The sequence below is a fragment of the Cebidichthys violaceus genome, unplaced genomic scaffold (genome assembly GCF_023349555.1).
Source record: "Cebidichthys violaceus isolate CVI_PGR_0920_01 unplaced genomic scaffold, fCebVio1.0.p SCAF_3, whole genome shotgun sequence".
Lineage (NCBI taxonomy): Eukaryota > Metazoa > Chordata > Actinopteri > Perciformes > Stichaeidae > Cebidichthys > Cebidichthys violaceus.
The window spans coordinates 15,229,458-15,246,984 of NW_027176483.1; the positions used below are offsets into that span (position 1 = coordinate 15,229,458).

General features: G+C 41.3%; 2 protein-coding genes across 2 annotated transcripts; both read right to left on the reverse strand.

Annotated features, from left to right (window-relative positions):
* Window positions 1–266: 266 nt before the first annotated feature.
* Window positions 267–8,396, reverse strand: igf2b (insulin-like growth factor 2b). Its single transcript, XM_068722528.1, has 4 exons — window positions 8,208–8,396; window positions 7,179–7,333; window positions 5,262–5,439; window positions 267–3,858 (listed from the first exon to the last, which is right to left on the reverse strand). Exons 1-4 carry the CDS (start codon window positions 8,280–8,282, stop codon window positions 3,619–3,621), a joined length of 648 nt encoding a protein of 215 aa, XP_068578629.1. The 5' UTR covers window positions 8,283–8,396; the 3' UTR covers window positions 267–3,618.
* Window positions 8,397–9,611: 1,215 nt separating this feature from the next.
* Window positions 9,612–16,969, reverse strand: th (tyrosine hydroxylase). The gene is made up of 13 exons (XM_068722909.1): window positions 16,790–16,969; window positions 16,103–16,306; window positions 15,107–15,272; window positions 14,901–14,989; window positions 14,707–14,774; window positions 14,547–14,597; window positions 13,744–13,889; window positions 13,412–13,547; window positions 12,616–12,685; window positions 12,475–12,531; window positions 11,193–11,288; window positions 10,940–11,073; window positions 9,612–10,264 (listed from the first exon to the last, which is right to left on the reverse strand). Exons 1-13 carry the CDS (start codon window positions 16,871–16,873, stop codon window positions 10,105–10,107), a joined length of 1,461 nt encoding a protein of 486 aa, XP_068579010.1. The 5' UTR covers window positions 16,874–16,969; the 3' UTR covers window positions 9,612–10,104.
* Between the last annotated feature and the right edge of the window lie 558 nt (window positions 16,970–17,527).

The following is a 17,527-nucleotide window of genomic DNA, read 5'->3' on the forward strand; positions in this document are numbered from 1 at the left end:
CTATCCAGGAGACAGACTGACAGACATGGACTCCGAAATGGGGAGAGGGAGAGAAAAGAGAGGGGAAAGGGGGAGGGGAGAGGAAGATAGAGGGTGCTAAAAGCAGCTGGATATTCTCTGCAAGGCTTTAAGATGTAATAAATCATTTACAAGGTACATACGGTTTAATTGATTAAAAATGGCTCTCAAGGCCAACACACCAAAAAGTGTAAACACACGCCCGAGACAGGCAAGTACACTGAACAAAGCAATAAATATTTTAGACATTGTATGTTTGATAAAATGTTTTTTTATTGATATTAAAAATGAAAGTACATGAATTGTGCATTTCGGACGTTCTAGCGTGCAGAGGTTAAATCAATAAAATACACACAGGCTGAGTGAGCTACTGACAGAAAAAGTTGCCATTGCTCGGCAAGGTTTCTTTTCATATTCAGCGAAAAGAAGTGGTTGTCTTTCACGCCATTCATAAGAACACTAGAGTAGCCTGTTTGAACATTACAATAGTGAATGAATGCAGTCCTAGCAGGAAAATATAGAATAAAATAGAAAATATAATAATAATATTATCAATAATACTACTAATAATAATAATAATTACAATTGCACTGCCTGCTTTGTTGCACAACTGAAGTAGAATATAATTAGAGACAGGACGCAGCCGTGATAATTGAGATCTCTCTGAAAGAAAGAAGATATAAAGTATTGGCTTGACTCTTCACCACAGTAGGGCGAGTATCCATTAAGTCTCCATTTCATGGGTGATGCATCACACAATAGAGGAGGAAACTATAATGTGGCACAGAATGACCTTGTTTCTGACATGGGCTTCAGTGGTTTGTCACAGAGAGCTGTATCATTGTGGCCAGGTATGGGTATCAACCTCAGCTGCCCTTCCACAACAAGATTATCACTGACACTCAGCAACTACTGCACTTCTCCCTCGGAGAGCATATATTGTTTGTTTTTTCCTGAGTGCTTCAGAAATGGTTCAGCGTGATAGCCCTTCATCGAAAGCATAATGGATAGATGACTGGAAGATTGTTGAGGGCTGAATGGCCAACTAACAACCCCCCTCCCCCCTCGCCATGCGAATACAGAGACATACTGTTGATGCACATGATCAGGGGTATGGTCTACAGAGAAGACAGGACAGATAGACGGACAGACAGTGAGGTGTGGAGCGATGATTTGCTCTCTCCTTAATAGACAATGACCTTTAGGTGACCTTTGATGGTTACTAGCATCATAGCAACATCATTACCTCCAATTAAGGCCTCAACACAATGACTCATGTAAGTCACGTGTAAGCTAAACCCTTAAATCTACAACTGACCGCACATTTATGGCCTCATGACCCAAACTAACACGCAACATCAGTGGCACTGGCACATAGGCAAGATGCTCCTTAGAAGATCATATAGGACACCATGCACAATTACAAAGATATGATTTAATGAAGGACTGATCATTCCCCTGCCATCAATACTAAAGTGGCTTCAAAACATAGTGGGTTTGAGTACAATCAATGTTGAACAGTTATTTTTCCAATAATAAAGTCACTCATTGATGCTATCCTTTTCACAGAAACCCCTGACAGGCTTCTGGAAATCCATGCAGACCAACGTATTCAGAGTATGTGCCTATTTCTGTGACATAACACGCCTAAGCAATCCAGGCTATGCTGCTGTTAAAATATTAATTTAAAGTAACTATGGCAAACAAAAAAGGAAAAAAAAAGACATTATTTTTGGTACAAAGCATCTACAAAAAAGCCTTACAACTCCAATTGGAAAACAGAGATCATAAAAAATAAATCCGTCATTTGAGCATCAGTGCTACGTATATTATTTGGACCAATTTTTCAAATATATTTTATAACAAAATAAATAATGCCTTTATACAGTGCCCTTATTTGTATTTCAACAAACAAACAAAAAAGCTTGGCGGCTCATTACGCAAGATACAGCTCAGACTAAAGGAAAATAACACAACGTCCCTGGAAACTAATTATATATCTATATTTATATATATATGTATATATATATATGTATATATATATATATATATACATATATATATTTATATATATAGATGTATATATATATTCAAGTATTTATTTTCAGGTAAAAGCATGTGAATACTACTGATATACAATAAAAATAAAATGTTAGTTGACATTATTGCTGTTTTTTTCCCTTTGAATTTAAATTTTGTGCCTTTCTTTAGAACTGTAAAATAAGATCATAACAATAACCATGGAAACAAAAATAAAAGCCTAACTTGGAAAAACAGGAATGTCACGGTACCAGAAACTGACGGGGTTTTCCTTTTTTTCATTAAAACATTGATATGAAAAGAAAACAGAAAAAAAGACAAAATAAAATATAATCATTATCCCACTTGCTCTTTGTCCATGCCATGTTACTTCCTGTCAGAGCAGTCTGCAAAGCCATGGCAAACAGGAAGTACTGTCCCAGAACTGTAGTACTGTCTCAATCCAGGCGGTCCACTGTCCACGGTCCATATATGTCCTCACACTGCTCCCTGTGTCTGGCAGGGACAGGAGGAACAGGGACTGGGTCTCCGGTCCCCCTTGCCACTATATGCTGGCAAGCTATTGACGAGCAGCCGCTAGCACTCACTGTGAGCCTAGAAGCCGACACAGCCCATGTCTTCTCTCAGTGACACTTCCCCCTTGACATTGCCACTGCCAGGAGCTCCCCCATATCCTTTATCTTCCTTTTTTCAAAAGTCACACTTTCCTTAAAACGGAAAGTTTTAATATTCATTCAAAGGAAAAAAACGTGCTTTTCAACCTCTTCTTTGAGTCCATTCCCAAAGCTAGCACCATGACATTTTTTTAAGCTACACGTTCATTGTTCATAAAAAAATAGTGCCATTTTTTTCTTTACTTTGACGTAATCCGTGGCAATGTGCAATTTTGCAGACTCTTTTCTGCTTTTTGTTTGTGATCAAAAGGTGCTGGAACAGGAATCTAATTTTACAAAATAATTCCTTACAGTGTGGAAGTCCCTTTATAGGTAGAGGTGCAAACTAATAAGAAAAAGAACTAACAGAGATTTTCTTTTTGCCTCAGGAAAAATGATGTGGAATGGATTCTTTCATGCAAGCTGCTCTTCACTTTCAGTTGTCTTCAACAAGGACAAAAAAACATTCCGCTGGGTGTCCTCTTGACACTTGCAAACCACAGATCTCTTTCATCTTCTTTTCTCCCTTCCCTTTTCTCTTTTGCTTAAGGATCCACCTGAATTGCATTCAGCCGAATTGTTAACTTTTTGTTCATCGTTTGTGTTTGTGCCTTTTGTGTCAGTGACTGAAAGAGAGAGGGAGCGAAAGAGTTCAGACAGGAAGAATGTGAAGGCATGTTTGTGTGCCTGAGGAGGGTGGGTAGGTTGGGTTAAGGGGGGCATTAGAGAAGGGCCACGGGGTCAAGAAGTAGTGGATGAGAGCAGGGGGAGGGATTGGTGGGCTCGGACAGGGCAGGGGAGGTCAAAGAGGACTGCCACAGAAATGACGTCAGAGACAAAGCTATAATCCCCTAGTCTTTTTTTTCTCCCTCCAAACTCTTGTCTGTGCAAAGGGCTGGCAACGGGCTCATTTGTGGTTGACATAGTTGTCCGTGGCGAGCAAGACAGGAGGCAGTTTGCTGGGCAGGCTGATGAGGGGCCTGTGGAAGACTGCCTGCTCCTGGGCTTTGATCGTCTCCGCCTGCCTCCGAAACCTTTTGGCCCTCAGGATGGCGGGAACACCCCTCCGGAGCCGCTGGGCCGCCTTCCTCTGCCACACCTCGTATTTGGAATACTTCACGGTCACATGCTGCTTCCTTGGGACTTCCTATTGTGGCGTGCAGGCAAAAAATAGAGGAAAATGGGAAAAGAGGGAGTCAGTTCATTAGTTGTGATAACATACAGTGAAAGTGCTCATTACAATGGAGGAAAGCCTTGTTTATTTTTGTAAAAACAATCTGTCATTGTTGGGCCAGTCGAATGGAAATCAAATGTCCTTCTTATAGCGCAGAGCGTCATAACAGAACTCCAACTTTTTGCCCTTGTTTTGGCTTCCTTGACTGAAAGAAGCAGTCAACAAGCTCTTAGTTCAGCCTCTTTAACATACTGTCAAAGGGAAGGGCGGCCACCCGCCTCATATACATATGAGGAGCACGTCGTTCACCCAATGACCTGCTGAACTGTCTAACCTCCACAGACCGAATGAAACGCCACATAAACACATTGTCATATCAAAACCTCTATTCTTACCCAGCAAACTCTTTTAAATAGAGTTAAGTGTTGTGCTGAGCACCACAGATTGAGACAAAGTGGGAGTGGTAGCAGGGAGGCTAGAATTTATGCGTGAGTAGCCAGTGCTCCATATGAATGGCTTGTTTTGGTCCTGCCACTTGAGGAGTGTTTATCCCACTTCATTCACTCCAGGCCTGTTCAATAGCCAAAGAACAGCTGGCCCTCAGAGCAGGCTGTACCCATCAACTCTCCCTGCCCACACAAACGAGGGACATGTCCTAACCAATTCCTTTTTTTTTTGCAATTCAGAAGAAGGGTACATTTCTTTCCTCTGGATATTTGCAGTATTTTTTAGTTTTTTGTTTGTTTACGTCACTAGCAATCCCATGTTACTGATACTGATTTTGTAACAAGTCAAAGCAGAAACATTATAAAAATCTTTCCAGCCTCGTCGAAAGGGATTTGAAGAGACCTGGAAAGCAGCCACCGCTCAGTCTTGTGATCGCAGTGAAAAGACCTGAAACTCTTTGATGATTCCCTGCATGTCTGTGACATATTTCAGAGAGGCTCTGCCGGCCAGGTCAGGTGTTTTTGACTAGATGAAAATGCATGCCAGTTTCAGAAAGCTTGCTGTTCCGTGACTAATAATCACACACTGTTTTGTTACAGGACAGATGTCTTTAACAACTCATCGACTCTCTCTCTCTCTCTAACACAAACACGCACTTTCTCTCTCAAACACACAAGTCTGTGAGTATGACTGCCTTTTTTGTAATATGATGTGCTGTGACTGTCTTGATGTTTTCCGCAAAGCTCAGCACTTTGCATGGAGGTTAACTGCTTACCAATGACCATTTTAACAAGATAAACCTGTCTCTGTGTGGGTTTCTGTCTGTCAGGGACATAGGGGTGAGGCTCAGAGGTGAATGGAGAAAAGATAGAGACCATGATTGGAATTGTTTCCCATACTGGCCTGTTGTTGTTGTTTTCGAAACGTACCTGTTTTATTGCGGGTATCATGGGTATGACCTGCAGAGAGGTGGCCGACACGTCCCTTTCGGACTTGGCGGGTTTGGCACAGTACTGCTCCAGCAGGTTGAGGTCACAGCTACGGAAACAACACTCCTCTACGATCCCACGGTTCTGGCTGCGCCGGTTGTTACCCCTGCTGGTTGGCCTACCTGAGGAAAGACACAACAAGGGATAAGGAAAGGCAGTGAGGATGGTGATGTTCAGGCCGGTCATCAGTAATGAATGTGGGTTGTTTTTGCAGGATTACTTGGACAATCATAGCGGTCCATGGAGCAAAGAGGATAAAAGGAAATCTATGACCAACTGCAACAAATCTTGTTGTTTGTAGGATAATCTGATTAGGGCTATCTGGAAGTCCTTTAATGAGTGAATACACAAGTAGACTGCTGTAGACACCAAAAGAGAGTGATGGAGACAGACAACTAAGCCCTCAGACAGACCTTTGGGTGAGCAAATACATAAAATGGAAACTCTTGTGTGACCTTGTCCTTTGTCAAGTCAGCGTAGATAAAGAGGATGAGAAGGGAGAGAGGCGGGGCAGAGGAGGGGAGAAAATAGGAGAAAGGAGATCAGTGCAGAAAAAGTGAGAGGGTGTGTGAGGGTCAAAACAGAGGGAAAGAATGAAAAACAAAAGAGGGAGAGAGTGAAGACGTGGGAGAAAAAGGTATAGAAGAATAAGATGAGGGGGTGGAGGGTTAGCATGTTGCACAGGGGAACACTATCCGCGACCAATAAAGGCCTTGTTTGAAGCCCTGTGCCCAAATCTCATGAGAGGGAAGGCTAGATTTGATTGCAGGAAGAGGAACACAAGAGAGAAAGAGAGGGTGATCCAGGGGGAGGAGAAGGCGTAGAGGAGGAGGAGGGAGCACATCTATGTTGGCCTAAACTGGATAATGATCTTTCTGATTGGGGAGAAGCTTCTGTGGCAGACAGCACACAAAGAAGCTGCCTGTCTGTCAAAGGTGAAAAGCAGGGGGGTGGGACAATATCATCATGGGGGGTGGGTGGGGGGTTCTCTGCTGGAGACATACCAGAGGAAGGTGAACTCATGTATGTCACAAACACTGTGCAATCAGAAGCTTATCCATTTGAGGATTAACAACCACCACAATGCATTCGCATAAGGCTTTTCATCTATCCCACCATCACTACAATGGAAGCAATAATCAGAATTGATGTTAATGAACTGTCCTCTTAACCTTTGTCTATCCCCACCATCACTACGGTGGAAGCAATAATCTTAACCTGACATCGAAAACAGCCCCCCCCCGAATCATCAGAGTGTTTGCCTGGCCTGGGAACACTGGTGCTGAGGTGACTGGTATGCCTCTTGGGGTGCTATTACTTTACTGGTAAACAAGCGGCCCATTGTGCCGCGCTACGTCGTGTGTGCCTTCACAGCTCGCCGTGCCGTTCCTTTCATATGCAATGAGAGGTAAGCGCTGTAGGCAGAATGCGCACACTCAGCAGAGCAGCCCGGACGAGGTCTTGAGACACTCAGCTGGCCATAACCCCCCCCCCCGCCCCCCCCCAAACACACACACACACACACACACACACACACACACACACTTTCTCTCTCTCTTTCTGGCTCTCAGTCAGTGAGTGTGTGTGTGTGTGTGTGTGTGTGTGTGTGTGTGTGTGTGTGTGTGTGTGTGTGTCTGTGTGTGTGTGTGTGTGTGTGTGTGTGTTTGTGTGCGTGTGCTGAGTGCATGAGAAGGAAAAATACCAAACGCGCACCACACAGCCTCAGACAGAGCGATAGCCTCAGCTATCCAAACAGATGTGTGTGAACGAACAACAGGGAGACTCAACAGAGGGACATAAAAAAAAGCGAAACTGCGTCTGTGCAGCCCATTGTGCAAACTTGTGCTGGTTTGAAACCTACTGAAATAGAAGCCTCTGTCTTCACAGACAAACTGCAGCGCATCCACCAGCTCTCCCCCACACAGCGTCTCTGCCGAGGCTATTTCCACAACGTAGAGCGCGAGGGCCAGTGCAAACAGCAGCGCGCGACTGGACGAAGACATCTTCTTGACCTGCAGAAAAAAACACACACATGCAGAATAAATCACTGAACCAACAAATGCGACCACACATTTAAGAAGTGATGACATACCAAAAAAATCTCAGCTGACAGCCAGATGTTGCCTTTCAGTATGATTTAAGAGGATCCACTCGCTTTCACATTTGGATGCGTGTAAAAGATTTACGACTTCTAGTGCTAAATGCTTCCCCCCCTATGTATTGACCTACTAACTCAGAAAAAGCCCATTGCGTGCGATAAATGATGAAAAATGTTTATCCCCCCCTCCCCTTGGAACTATTATCAGCCACTGTTACTGTGTTGCACCTGAGAGAATTGCTTATTCTGGAGAAAAAAAGTAGACAGAATCTCTGTCGTTCACACTCTTACACAACTCCACAGAAGTTGCAAGACCGGCTGCTCAATAGTTAACTATCTGAAAACCCAGACTCAGCATATATTTTCCCCTTGCTCACCCTTTGGTGAGCTCACTGACCCTCAGACCTACCGCCCCCTATCTACCGACAAAAAGACCAGCTGTTTGCTTCGAGTCCAGCGAACGGCGTACCATCCAGACGAGAGAAGAATAAAATCTCTCTCAACTAATTTGTTCTTCTATCCTGGCAGGCAACCTGTTGCACAAATGCCTCAAAGCTTTAGGCGCACTCCAAGTCATTCTTGCATTTTGAACTTTCTTTGTTGCATGCAAATTAAGAGATGTCCGGTTGCTCATATTGCACAAAAAATTATGTGATCAATGCATCTGGTCAACCCAAGGCGCTTTTCGTAATTAAGCCAACAAAACACGGTTATAACCCTGGTTAACGTTTTTCAATACCCGGGCAGAACAACCGGGGAGTATAAAACTATGTGTTCCCTCTGGTTACCTTCATTCGGCTGGTCTCCGTTCTCCGGCAGGTGTGGCAAAGTGAGTGGTGTCCGTGTCTTTTCTGGGTCTCCATGTCAGTTGGCAGTAGTCAAAACGTTGTGGGTTATTTGGTTGATGAGATTGCAGGTGAGTTAGTTTCCCAGTTGCTGCGGCAATAGAGATGATGTGTGAGAGGCTGTCCCAAAGACCAGGCGACAGGCAAAACTTCTCAGGGAGAAGTATTATATACCAAAACACGCCCCTTACACCCACCCCACCCCTCGCTCCTCCTCTTCACCACTGGTAAAAAAAAGAAAAAAGAAATGGTCCAGAGACGTTTTATGGAAAAGTGCTTAAAGGGAGAAAAAGCAAAAGCAGAAAGAGAGGGAGAGAGTGAGAGTTACAAAATATGGAACAATTCCATAGGCATTTTCCACGTTTACGCACTGTAACCTACAATCACAATGTTTACACACAGGACGCAGACTGAACAAGAATAGACGTAATTCCTCAGACTCCAAGGAAAATGTCAATGCCTCCACCCTGCTGTAATTAAGATTAACATTCAGAGTTGAAGCCTTGTGGCCAGGGTCTGCGGCTTTCCTCTGACTCAGGTGTAAATGTAGACTTTATTCACCGTGGTCGAATGTGTTTGAGTGAAGGTTGATTAGTCAGTTTATCCTACCTGAAGGCAGGAGGAGGATGCAGCAGATGTGACTGACTGATGCAGTAGTGTCAAAGTCTTTGGTCACTGTGAATTCTGAAGACACATATGATGCTTCACAAACAAAAACATAGTGTTAAGAAAACAAACGCCAATCAATGCGTCACTGCCATGGTGTTAAATGTCCAGCAGAACGTCCATCCAGATGTTGCACAGGTGCTCCACGACAGACAAAAGTGGCTGCATAGCCCACATCGAGCTACAGAGTTGTAACTTTACGTATGAGAAAGTTTATTTTTTTCCTTCTTTTTAAAACATTTTGAGGGTTCCCTTATATAAGTGTGGCTTCTGCAGAAGGTAAGGAGCTGGACATGTCTTCAGCCTTAGACTGACACCTAGTGGTCCGCCTAGTGAACATCTTTTTGTTTGTCTTTTAGCTTCCAGCAGGTTGGAGGGCATCTCTGCAGGCAGGTACACCCTGCTGGACTGCCCCCTCTTGTGGCAGTCAAACGTCAACTATTATGTAGCCAAGCGTCATTATTCTGAAGCATGAGAGATGAACAGATTATCACGGAATATGTCTAAACTATGTATATACAATGTTGAAGGACTATAACCTTTAGAAAATACGTAAATATGACAGCAAAATGTTAATTTGTTTGATGGAATATTTTTACTCGAGCAATAATCAACAGTACATTAAATGGAAAGTATGTTTTGATATTTATTTTAGTATGCATATAACGTGCAAGACAAAAACAGCATAAAACCAGATAAATCAACAAATTTAGAAGTAGACCAATACACAAATACTGAAATCGCATATCTGGAAAATAAAGCCTTCAACGCAACAGATCTATTTCTTTCTAAATAAAATAAATATAATTTAAATATACATTTTAATCTTTATTTTACCATTACGCTTCTTTCTTTTTTTCATTTAGTTTTCTTTAAATACATTCATTATATCACGTGTTGCTTTAAAAGCATGAATGGCCCAGCCTGTAAAACCCAATAATTTCACCCAGCGAGGCGTTTAACATCTTTAGAAACTTTGCCTGCACTGCGTATTGAGGTTTTAATGGTTGCAACCTTGTCGGCCAACTAGCCAGTGACAGCAAACAACAACTCATCAGAAACAGAATCATACTGGAGGTACAGCACAGAAAGATGAACACATTGGTCTTGATCACACGTCAGACGTCTCAGAGCGCAGCAGACAACAGCAGGGCGGTCGCAGACAGAGGCGTCATCATGACAAAACACTGAGGGCATCCGTCAGTATCTTAAGCTCGTCCTTCACACCCTCCAGGCCTCCTTGGATCTTCAGCGGGTTGTCCAGCACCTCAACGCTGCTGGTGTACGGGTCAAACTTCACAGAGAAGGGACGCTTGATACCGGCCACGTACCCCCTTGTTAAAGATTTAAAAACAGAAAAGTAAGACCTAAAGAAGTCAAAGTCATCTTTAAACTATTCATGAGCGAATACATTACAGATGGCACGCCTGAGAATTTAAAACCCAAATATATAACTTGTCGAGTGGAAACTAACCTTTTTATTGAGCAGAAAACATTCACCCAGTTGTAGTGTGTCCTGTTGTTCATGTATACACATAATAAAGACTGGCATATCCTGCTTGTATCGGCACAACATTAAGACGTACACTACCCACAGATTTATAATATGCTCTGTTTCATATTTACCACGCTTTTACAATCATTCCCATGTTGATATTTTCTCATCTAGCGTGGCAGGGATGTCATATGCTGTACTCTACTAGAGACCAAATGCTGTCAAAACACTCACTTACGCTACTTGTTTTGCAGGGCAACATTTGATCTGTTTGCCAACTAAAACTCCAACGTTTTGCCTCGGTAAGAAACCCTACATTAGTAACAGCTGTCTTCTGGCTGCTATGGGTGACCTACAACACTCTGTGCCCTCAGGGGTTGACTGGCTGTTCTCTGACCTTGTCCTTACATAACCCCCTCTCTCTTTTTGCTGTTTTTCTTCTTCCCTTTGTCTCTGTGTGTTCTTGTGTGTTTGCATGTGGGTCCAAACAACAAAACATGGAATGGTTCAGTACCTGAATTTCTCCTTGGCATCTGAAAAACTCTCAGAAACAAAGTAGACAGGCTGGTACGTCTGGTCTTGATAAGGCTGCACTGCTGCGGCCTCTGGTTCAAACTGCCTTGTCTCTGGTTCATCAGACAGTGAGTGCTGGATTAAAAGTTATAGGAAGACTTAGCTGACAGCTCAGTTGGCTGTGATTGTTGCATTTCTTTTTTCAATCTGGAGAAAATTAAATTTTCAAGCAGAGAAAACATGGGGGAACGCACCACAAGCTCTCCATAAGAGGAGAGCAGTCCAGCTCCGTAAGCCCTCACCTCCCCATTCTGTTTACATAAGCCATACTCGACAGTGAACCAGTACAGCTGATGGGAAAAACAGAAAGAGAGTTACAGAGAAAAATAAGGATATTAGGGTGGACAATCAATTCATTATTTATAATATTTGGATGTTATTTAGATAAGGGATAAGGGACTGTACAAAAGTGATCAGGGAGGGAGGTGGAGTCAGAGAGGGGGAGGGTGGTGTTTTTTGTTTTCTGGCTGAAGGGAGGGTAGTCTGATTGTTTTGTGAGAGCATGGGGGATGGTCTGTAGTTTCTTTCTTGACTCAGACTTAAGTTTCTTTAGATTTCTTGAGAGATTTACAAAAAAGCACAAGACTGAATGGTTCAATGAAAATATTTTGTCCAGAAAATGCCTTTTGTGCACTCCAAGCACCATCAAATTTGGCCGTATGAAGAGGACGATCATGTCTCTATATTGTGGATTCATTTTACACTTTTTTTTTAATCATCTAGTACAAATGCAATATTTTGTGCCATCATCAAACTCATCATGGTGAATAATACAATAACTTGCAGGGACAACTGAAAATAGAGAACATAAATACATTGTTGACAGGTTTAAGGAAACAGCAGTCTGTTTTTAGTTGTAGCCAAGAGATCAGCAAGACATCTCAGGCTGTTCATCATCTGTTTTGTAAATGGATTGTTCATCAATAGTTAAACGTTTTCAGAATGTACTTGCACTTCTTGACACTAAAAGAAAGGCAAACATTTGGAGGTGTTGTTATTTTTAGGTTTTTATAAATGTTTTCTGGTCCAGCCCAGTTGAGATCAAATTGGGCTGTATGTGGCCCATGAACTAAAATGAGTTCAACACTCCTTATCTAGTAGCTGATAGAGCAATCATTTCAGTATTGAGAAACAGTAGTGGCCGTTTTCTCGCTAAAGGGTGCATCATTTTAGAGAAAGTCAACAAAACGTTTGTGCAGCAGGAACACTCTTTGAGCAGATCGCCCCCCCACATCTTGTGTTTGTCATTTTGGTAATTTTTATTTCTGATTATTGCAAATACATTATTGCATAAGGCTTGAAATTGAAGCTGAGTTGAGATATTAGTGATAGATTGTTCTATTTTGAAGTAAATATTAATACCCTTGGGGAGGGTCTGGTTTTTTTAAACAAACATAAGGCCCAGCCCCTCTCTCCACCTCAACCATTTTAGTACAGTTCCTAGGTTCTGTCAGTGTTGGAGGACGAGTGTCTTACTGTGGATAGTTTCTCAATATCTTCATCCGAAGCCCCAAGTGATGCCAGACCAAGGTTCTGCAGCAAATAATCAATAAATTGTTACCAAAACATAAAAATACAGCATGGGGCATAAGTCTGCTAGGCCCTCCTCCCATTTACCTGTGAAAACTGGGCAAACGTGCGATCAGCCAGCATGGGGACGTGTCCCAGCAGTTCATGCACACAGTCACTAAGAGAAAGAGAAAGACAGAATCAACTGGAACCATATTTGTTCCACATTGGAAAAAAAACTCTACCCTGATAAATTGAATTAAATACTTTGAGATCCCAAACTGGCGATTGAATCTGGTTAGATTACAAAACAATGGTTACAGAGTGAAACATAATTATGTGCAAACAAGAAAATGGAAGACAGAATTTTGTTTTCTTTGGACTGAATAGAAACTGAATAGCAATAAACATCCAGACTTTACTTTTTTCCCTCAAAATGTGAGCTTATTTAAACTGAAAACAGATAACCGGAAGATAAATATAACTACTTCTACATGGGATGGCTTTTGAATTTTAAGTCATATATACTAAAATTAATTGATTTTTCCTTTCATTCTTTTTCTAAATCAAAGATTAGTTCCAACTTGATCTACATTTCTGGTTGTTTCATTCTATGCGCTTTGTTGTTTTGCTTTTTTATTCACAAGTTGTTTGTATATGTTAGCTTTGTGCTGTTAGTTTGTTTGTGTGCATACTTTGGCAACATGCTTTTGATCAAAATGCCATTCCAATATCGTTCTATTAAGCTGAATTAAGAGACAGAGTGAGGAAAAAGCCAAGAAACAGCAGTGATTGAAGGATCGGAGGCTAACGGAGGTCCATCGATAGCACATGGCAAAATATCAAAATGTGTGATGGGACGTGATGCGATGAGCAGGAGGAGAGGAGTCACAGTCATACTCACGGTTCTGGGGAGTGCATGGGGGAGGAAGAGTGACGGATGTACTGGGTGCACTGGAACACCCGGAATGCCAAACTGGCCAGGAAATCTCTGGCTGAGAGCAGACCTGCCACTGGACGCAGCAGGAACCCTGTACGCTCTGTGTGAGAGTGTGTGTGCGCGTGTGTGTGTGTGTGTGTGTGTGTGTGTGTGTGTGTGTGTGTGTGTGTGTGTGTGTGTGTGTGTGTGTGTTCAGGAGGTGGGAGATAAAGAGACACAAAGAGAGAATCAAACCCTGAGTTAAGAGAGAGTGTATTGACTAAACATTTCTTCATCGTTTGGTATCCCATTTTTACCTTTGATGAAGCATGACACGTCTTCCAGCTGGGGAATGTTGTCTGGACTATACCCACAATACCTTTCCAGCAGACGGAGGGCCACGAGGTATTCACTGCAGGCATGGGTGATATACAGGTCTCTCAGAGTTGAGTAGACTTCCCTCCTAATTAGGGATATAACAACATAATTCAAATTTATTTTCCTCAAACAAAGGCTTCTCAAGCATAAAACAGTATGAAATAAGTTAATAAAAATCTAGTTTAAATCTCTTAAAATCAAATTTGAAATCTAAATGTAGCCATTCTTTTATTTGATATCTATTTGTATTATTTTGTAATGCTTTTTTAAGTTACTTATGTAAGGCACTTTGGTTTGACTTCTTGTTGAAAATATATATTTATCAATTTATCATTCATTTATTATTATTTATGGATGTTTTTTGATGGAGTCATACATCTTTAGAGATTACTTAACTTTTGACATGTGTCAAATCACATGTTCTCAGCTCCCTGATACATTTTGTGCACAGACAAGATCAAGCTGGCACATCTAGACTGCTTCGATAGCACCCTCCATCTGTAACTTATTCACCCAAAATACCCATGAAAGACAAATCATATGCAGCTGTCTGAGAAACAAGATGATACTGACTCAGTGGGGGGTGAATGGACACAACGATGCTCTGATATTGAAACAACAAGGAGGTAAACTGCTCATTTGAAAAACAAGCAACGATTTGCATTCAGTGTAAAATTAGATTTTCTGCTTGGTGGTATAAGTTTCAAATTTTAACTGCAGTTTTAAATGAGCATGCCCTTACCATGTGCCAATCTCCTCCTCTGTGTATTCCACTCTGGGAATCAACTGCCCACTGTGGACAAACATATGTACACATGTATCAGGAATAATCAACTGTTAATGTTTATTTTATTTTATTATTGATGGTCTGTGCTCCATTAGGGTAAAAGACTGTATCTCACTGTCTGTATCTGAAGGCGATGTCTCCAATCATTTTCCTCCTCTGTCTGTAAGCAGGGTCTGTGAAGCCCTTTTCAAATCAAATACATCAAACACTGATCACATTTTCTGTGTCATGAAATATTGGTCCAACAACATAACCAGCCTAATATTGACAATTCCCCTTAAACATGCTACTGGAAAAGTAATTACTTACAGGGTGGTCTTGGTCCATGTCTGGATCATATTTTGTGACCAGATGATGACATTTGTCCAAATCTGCTATTTTCTTTGGGAACCAATGAACTACAGGGAAAAAGAAACAGATATGGCCAAGTTCAGTTCAGTGCCGTTTCTCTTTTCTTGATTGCTTCTAAAAAATATTGAACATGTTGTTTTCTAAAAGCAGCAAAAGGCTGTTACATTTGACTTCTTTGGTGGTTTTAACATCCTCTGCATTCCTCTTGATGGAGCTGATGAGCGTACTAACATCCGAGAGGTGCACCTCACAGCGAACAAAGTACTCCAGGCTGTCCTTGAGCTTACGACATGGTCGCGTCTCCAAATGTTGAATCTTAGCTTCAAATGTCTGAAATACAGTTAACACACTGAAATGTAACTCCTGCTGCGGTGCTGGATGTGAATTATACGGCACAGTATTTCAGACAAGCATGTCCATATTAAATGTTGAACGGTCTTTGTGAAATGTGCATGGAGGCACCTCTGACAAGGTTATTATCTGCATGACAAAGTAAAAATATGCACAATTTTCTATAATGGTAAGCTAAACAAAGACAAAAACAATATTGTTTTAATACATACAATACTAGTACAGAAATATCTAACATAGAATTGAGAGGATTTAAAAATAACATTTTTCAATTTGGTTACGCTTCCTATTGTCACCGCCCCCTAAAAGAGGTTATTTTACTTTTTTTGTATTCTGTATAAACAGACTATAATACCATTAGCTTTAAATCGAATTGAGCTTTCTAATAATGCATCCTTTATAAAGGAACAAGCCCTTTGAGTGGAAAAAAGGCTACAGAACATCTGAACATCTTGATTTATTAACATTTATGACTACAGACTTGATGGCTTTTCAGAGTAAGAAACCCATAAGCAGATTAACATGAATTTGTAAAATTTTCTCGAAGAAGACAACAATCACCACCCATTTAGATTATTTTCACAACGTACAGCAACTCAAAAAATAGGTCTAATGGATGATCTCATTAACTGACATTTAGAGCATTAGTACATTATTTATTAACCAATTATTCAATTATGAGTTAGACCATATACACTCTTAATAAAGCGTGCTGGGAGAGTTATACCCTCTACACCCCTTTTTGCCAAAAGTGTTGCTTTCAAATAAACAAATACATTATTGTAACCTAACAAGTATAATTACAATACCTCAAAAACCTTGAGTGTCCGCGACAGTGCAGGTGTCTTGGAGTTTCTCAAAGTGAAGAAGAGGTTGAGCAGCGCCTTTCCGTTGTCCTCCTCAAACACTATCTGCTCGCTGGCCTCTGCAGCCTCTGCCGCTGCAGCGGCGGCTTCCCTCTCTTTGCGCGCGTCCTCAATCAAGCTTTGTCGTCGACCGAGGAATCTTGGAGACTGTTCCAAAAGAGAAACCAAAGGCTTGCGTGTACTGCATGTGTTTTAATTCAACTATCAGAGCACGCAGACACAACAGCAAAGCGGGAAAACTGCTTTCAGATGTTCTTACCTTTTGGATATTTCTTTGGATATTTGATGGGAGTGCCTTACATCTCCAAATGCGCATTAGAACAGCAATGCAGTCAAGGTAAACCTACGACATAGCTAAGACTAAGTAGCTGCCATATCACACATTTTAGCTGATTTAAGCTGTTAATTGTAACATGTGTTTTTTCTTTTTGAATTTTGTGCATCAGGCATCACCGCGGCGTAATGGTCACCTCAACAAGCGCTCTGCGCGTACTATGACAGTTATTGTTGGTTCTCTGGATATAATTTAAACATATCACCCGAAACACAATTGCAGATTGTTCATTATAACTTAATCTAAAAATACGTCTGATTTATTCCTATCATTTCAAGTTTAGTTGTATTTCTTACCGTGATGGAGTCAGACCTCTCCAACTCGGATGCTGCTCTGCGGATGCTCTTTGTGGAGGATGTGGAGCTGCTTGAAAGGGGCATCTTCAGGCGCAGAAGTCTTCTGTATCGTCTTTGTGTGCGTGTCGAAGTGCGACTGAAGTGGCAGTGTAGTTGTGGCGATCTCTAGACCTCTCAGGCTCAGCTGTGCACTCGGAGCGTTTCCGTTTTTTTCAGACAGGGTCCCTCTTTTTATGGGGTCATTTGTTTGCAGTTTCTGACGTCAAACACGCAAATCTCGCTGTAGCCTAATCAATCAGACACATCTCAACCTGAGCCCTCTATATACAGTAAACCTTATGGAAAGCCTTCACACACAGGATTTAAGTTGAAGCATTTTCCTCCTGTTAGTCACAGTTACTTCAAAAAATGTGTGTTGAATTTACGATATTTGTAATTAACAACCTATGATTTTTATATATTTTATTATTTTAAAAAGAAAATGAATAAGTTAACCTACTGTTTAGTATAGATTAAATAACAATACGTTATTTTTCTTAATTCATGTTACAATATTAAATGTGCATATGATTAACATTTATATAAAGTGAAGTTGGATACACTGTCATCTTCAGACAATAATTACAGCTTTGACCTCAGGGCTTTACATAAAGGTTAGACCAGAGAAAAGTCAGCTGTGGAAAATTAAGTCACTTTATCAGCTCAATCCAATCTCCACAGCACTTCACAAATTAGATT

What these genes read in the sequence shown, in the direction of transcription:
- igf2b (XM_068722528.1), bottom strand. Translation starts at nt 8,282, where the DNA reads ATGGAGACCCAGAAAAGACACGGACACCACTCACTTTGCCACACCTGC. An exon ending in CGGAGACCAGCCGAATGAAG is followed by an intron (nt 7,334 to 8,207) that starts GTAACCAGAGGG and finishes TTTTTTCTGCAG; the next exon opens with GTCAAGAAGATGTCTTCGTC. An exon ending in TGATACCCGCAATAAAACAG is followed by an intron (nt 3,859 to 5,261) that starts GTACGTTTCGAA and finishes ACGCCACAATAG; the next exon opens with GAAGTCCCAAGGAAGCAGCA.
- th (XM_068722909.1), bottom strand. Translation starts at nt 16,873, where the DNA reads ATGCCCCTTTCAAGCAGCTCCACATCCTCCACAAAGAGCATCCGCAGA. An exon ending in GAGGAGGAGATTGGCACATG is followed by an intron (nt 13,890 to 14,546) that starts GTAAGGGCATGC and finishes ATCCCTAATTAG; the next exon opens with GAGGGAAGTCTACTCAACTC. An exon ending in CGTGTCATGCTTCATCAAAG is followed by an intron (nt 13,548 to 13,743) that starts GTAAAAATGGGA and finishes ACTCTCACACAG; the next exon opens with AGCGTACAGGGTTCCTGCTG.